At 62.7% G+C, this 4836-nt stretch overlaps 1 protein-coding gene across 1 annotated transcript; it reads right to left on the minus strand.

The window, feature by feature from the left end:
- Positions 1–289: 289 nt before the first annotated feature.
- On the minus strand, positions 290–3827 carry DMRTA2 (DMRT like family A2). The gene is made up of 2 exons (XM_058551979.1): positions 2794–3827; positions 290–1467 (listed from the first exon to the last, which is right to left on the minus strand). The coding sequence occupies exons 1-2, from the start codon at positions 3347–3349 to the stop codon at positions 416–418; spliced, it is 1608 nt and encodes a 535-aa protein (XP_058407962.1). The 5' UTR covers positions 3350–3827; the 3' UTR covers positions 290–415.
- Between the last annotated feature and the right edge of the window lie 1009 nt (positions 3828–4836).

Raw genomic sequence — 4836 nt, forward strand, 5'->3', positions numbered from 1 at the left:
TTTTTAAAGGCAGGGGGAGACACAGAAGACAGACTCGCGGACTATCCTGCCATCCATCTGAGAGCGCGGCGGGCGAGAGGAGCAGAGCAAAAGGAGAGGCAGGAGCGTGCGCGGCGGCCGCAGCCTCTGAATTCTCAAGAATTCCCGGCCTTTCGAAGGGCTGGAGGGGCCTCGAGCAGGGGGTCGGGGGATGAGGATCTGGGCCGCGCACCCCCTCCGAGAACATCTGCACCTGTAGCTGCTCCCCTTGCTCAGCTCTCCCCACCCACCCCCTAACGAAAAACCGAAAAACGCCTTGGAGCGAGAGGACCCCAGCTGGGGCTCAGAGAGCGACCGAACGACGAGGGGCCGGCGGCCCGCGGGAACCAGGCTGGGGTGCCTGTTTGGCGGCCGCCCGGCTGCCGGGGCCCTCGCCCTACTGCTTCTCAGGGGCGCCGTTGACCATGGGCCCGTACAGGCCGCCGCCGTAGCTCGGCTCCTTGTGCACAGCGGCGGCGGCGGCAGAGCGGTCGCGCATGAGGTCGCTGAAGGCGTAGTCCATGGGCGGCCGGAAGCCGAGGGTGGGCACCAGGCCGGCGGTGGAGTAGGGAGCCATGAAGGCCAGGCCGCGGCTGTGCGCCGCCGCCGCCGAGTAGGCCAGGCGCAGGGGGCTGAGGCCGAGCGGCGCGCCCAGCGGGTAGGCGCCCGCGTCGGCGCCGAAGTGACTGGCGTTGGGCTGCAGTGGCGAGAAGGCCGAGCGGCTGCTCAGCGAGCCCAGCGCCCCGGGCGCCATGGCGCCGGCCAGCAAAGGTCTGTGGTGCGGCGGGGCGGCGGGGCCGGCCTGCAGCGGCGCGGGCAGCCCGGGCCCCCCGGCGGCGGCGGTGTCGACGCGGCCTGGCCACGCGTCGTCCGCAGCTGCCGCTGCACCCACCGCGGCCTTGTCGGCAGGCGGGGCGGGGCCGAGGCCGGCCGCCAGGCCCCCGCGGTGGTGGTTCAGCACCTGCTCGATGGCCTGCACCACGTCGCCACCGCAGCCCTGCAACACCAGCTCCAGGACGCCTCGCCGGTGGCCCGGGAAGACGCGCGTCAAGATGTCCAGCGGCGTCCGCTGCCGTGGACTCGGGCCCCCGCCCAGCCCTGGCCCGGGCACGGCCTCCGCCTCTTCTTTGTCGGCCTCGGAACCGGATTCCGAGCCCAATGGGCTGGCGGAGCCTGGGCTGTCCTCCTCGGGGCCGCCTCCGGGGCCAGCGCTGCCCGGGCAGCTGCCACCTGCCTCCTTGGAGGCCCGGGCCGGGGGCGACCCCGAAAAAGACTCGCCGTCGCCGTTCTCCGAGCCCGAGCCCGGCCGCACCTCCGGGGACGATGTCCCCGGACCCGAGTCCGCGCCATCGGGTGATAAGGGCTTCCCCGGAGCCGGCTGCGGGCTGCCTGGGCGGCCCGACTGAAGCAGCGTCTTGGGGAACAGGTCAAACTTCTGCAACTTGGCCTCTGGGAGGGGAGGAAAGGGGATGTAAGGAGAGGTTAGGAGCTAGGAGGCGACCTCACCCAAAGCAACCCAGCCCTTTGGATCCCAGTTTCCCTCGGAGCCCCACGACCCTCATTCACTGGGCGCCAGTGCCCTCTTTCTTTTCACTCCAGCATTGCTTCCTCTGGGATCCCCTACAGCCCCGTCTCTCTTCCCTTGCCCCCAGGGTGCACTCTCTTTCTGTACCCAGAATCTCAATCACCTGTGCCCTGTAAACTCACTGTCCAGTGCCCTTCTTCCTACATCTGTGCCCCAACACCTCCACCCTTATCCCCCTTCTAGTCCTGCCCTGCCCTGGAGAAGTGGCCTGGCCCAGGGTTCAAGCAGGAGCCAACATAACTTCCACCTACACCACACACTGTATAGAAGACCCCACTCCACCTCTGTGATTCCAAGAGCCAGCCCAGCCCTGGGTGCCCTCTGGCTCTGGGCAGCACAGCCTGTAAAGGAAGGCGCCTTGGACATCTACGAGATCCCAAGCCTCTTTACAGGCAAAAGTAGAGCCGCTATTTCTAATCCACTCTTTCCAAAAATTAAGACCTAAGAAGTTCTTTCCTCCCAAGCTGAGAGGGCTCCTGAATGTCCCGGGTCTAATTTCTTCCCTCCCCAGGAAAAGCCGAGGGAGTCTTGAAGAGGTAGCTGGGGCCAGGCAAGGGAGTAGAGAAGAAGGGGAAATGGGATTGAGGGAAGTGAGACAGCGCGTACTCTGAGCAAACGGGGACAAGCAGGGAAAGAAGCTAGAAAGAAGGAGCAGGGCGCAGCCTGCGGTTGCCCGGAAGCATTAGGAGCATGAGAAAGGGAATCACACGGGGAAAAGGAACGAAGTGTCTTCAATACCTAGAGACAGCGGTGCGGGGCGGCGGAGGGGGCTTGGAGAGGGTCGGGTTTCTGAAGAAAGGTGGGAAAGAGCGGAGGGAACCGCGGCGCATGGAGAAGCACAGAACCAAGGAAAAGATAAGACGCGCAGGTTTCCGCTCTGAGGAGAAGACTGAGCTGAGTGACCTGGGGAGCTGGGTCCTGCCTGCATTTGGGTAGAGGAGATAAGATTTAAGCGTTTATATTTGTGGCCGCGGTGAAAGGAAGGAGTAAAGTGCAAATGCTTCGGAAAGGGAAGAAGGAAGAGTTTGTGTTTATGCCCAAATTCCGGGGCTGGGTGCGCGGTGACCTCTAAAAGTCGAGGCGTTTGGAGAAGGGGATACTACTCTTTCTGTGCCGAGACAAGTCCCTGGGTCGCGCGCCCCTGGGCCCCGTCCCTGCTCCTCTCTCCTCCCCGCCAGGCCGCGTCTCACCTGAGCTCCCGGCGCCCCCTGCGCCGCCTCCGGTCCCCGCGGGCGCTCCGGCTCCCGGCCCCCCGCCGTCGGCGGTGCAGACAGAGCCGAAGACTTCGTAAGCTGGTCGCGGCGGGATGATGCCGTTGGCGGCGGCTAGCGCCAGGCCCTCGGCGGTGCCGTAGAGCAGCTGTAGCTCGCGCGCCTCGTTCTCTTCCTGCGCCTGTTGCCTGCGCAGCGCCACCTGCGCCGCCATGACGCGCTGGCGCTCGGCGATGAGCGTGCACTTGGCGCACAGGCAGTCTTTCCAGCGGCAGTAGCGCTTGTGGCCCTTGAGCGCAGACACCACGCCGTGGTTGCGGCAGCGCGCGCATTTGGGGGTCCTCGGGTACTTCTCCGCCGCCCGCAACAACAGCGGCGGCGCCCGTAGCAAGCCGCCCGCCACGCTCACGGGGAGCGAAGCGGCCGCCGCCGCCGCCGCTGCCACCGACGCCACAGACGCCACGGGGGGGCCCGTCCCTGTCGCCGCCGCCGTCGCCGCGCCGGGCACGCTGGGCAGTTCGGAGCGCAGCTCCATGGCAGGACCTGGCGTGGAAGACCGTGGGAAGGGGGTAGAGGCGTGCGGTGAGGAGTGCACGGTGCGCTAAGCTAAGGCACACTCTCGAGGAACCCAGGCTTAGAGGGGAAATTGGCCGCGGAAGTTTGGCTAGTGGTTGCCAAACTGCTGGGAGGCGGTGCCTTCGGAGCCCCCTTGTGAGGCCGAGCTCCTCCACCCCACTCCCACCAGAGCTCTTCTTATATCTGATTTACGCGCTGGGTGTGAGGTTTCGTTTGAATCAGTGGTTCTGCTGGAAAAAATAAAAAGACAAAGTTTGAAAGTCACTGGTTCAGATGGATGTAACGAGGGTTTGGAAAAGAAAATATAATTCTCAAAAGTGTAGCTTAATTGGGGTGAGACAGGTAAAGAGAAATGTTCGTTTGATGGGACTCAGATTATAGAAAAAATTTCGACCCAACAGACTGATGCCAAGAGCAAAACAGGAAAATCTGAGACGAAATGTTAAGTTTTGTGGAAGAGTGAAGACATAGAGTTCAACTGGTTAGGTAAAGGGTTTTCTTCTTCCTCTTCTTTTTTCTTTTCTTTTCTTTTTCTTTTTTTTTTGGCTGGTGGGAGCACGAGAGTTCCAGAGAAAAATCAGGAACAGAAAGAAGAATAGCTCTAGGAAGTGGAGAGCTGGGAAACAAGCAACTCGGGAGCAAAGTTAGGCCGAAGCCAGGGCCCCGGGGAAATGTGGAGGCTACGAGTTCCACGGTGCGGGCCTCCAAGAGTGGGAGAGAAAGTGGGTGTGGAGCTGAGTTTTGGAGGCCTGGGGAGGAGGATTAAAGAGAAAATTCAGCCAGAGAAACTTTCTTTAGATAGGCAAACCCTGCCCAAAGATTAGCTTGGGGGATGAGAGGAAAACAGCGAAAAACAAGATACGGATGCCTGGGTCCCAGGGTCCACGCGGGGGATAGGGGTGTTGTACCTGAGGAAAAAAAGCCGCAGGCATAGGCTGGGGGTGGGGATGGAGTAAAACCTGTGGCACAGTTTTTAGCCTTTTAGTCTGGAGGAGTAGTCGGGGAGGAAAAAGTATCTTGCAGAAGTTAGGTATTGCAGGGGAGAGACCCTTTTTGCTGACCATCTCACACTGCCTTCCCCTCCCCTCCCGGTTTAGGGACCAAGTCGTCAGACACGCCCTCTCTACCCTGGGGCCCCGCGGGACCCCGCTCGGGCGCAGATTCCCGCGTTCTGGTCTAGAAGTTGGGTTCCTGGGACTCGGATGGCCCAGCAGGCAGCACCAAGGCAGGGCATCGCCTCCGGAACCGGCTCTGAGTGAACACTGGAGTCCCACCTGCGCCGCGGCCCCAGGAGGCCCAAGTAGGCCCAGCTCTGAGCTTCCGCCGCGGCCTCTTCTGGGTCCCCTGGTCTCCACCAGAGCCCGGGACCGAATCCTGGTGTCTCCGCCCGAGAATCCCAACCCCCTCCCTATGAGCGCTGCCTCCTCTCTCAGGCTCCTGAGGCCG

Source organism: Diceros bicornis, chromosome 13, assembly GCF_020826845.1.
Source record: "Diceros bicornis minor isolate mBicDic1 chromosome 13, mDicBic1.mat.cur, whole genome shotgun sequence".
NCBI lineage: Eukaryota > Metazoa > Chordata > Mammalia > Perissodactyla > Rhinocerotidae > Diceros > Diceros bicornis.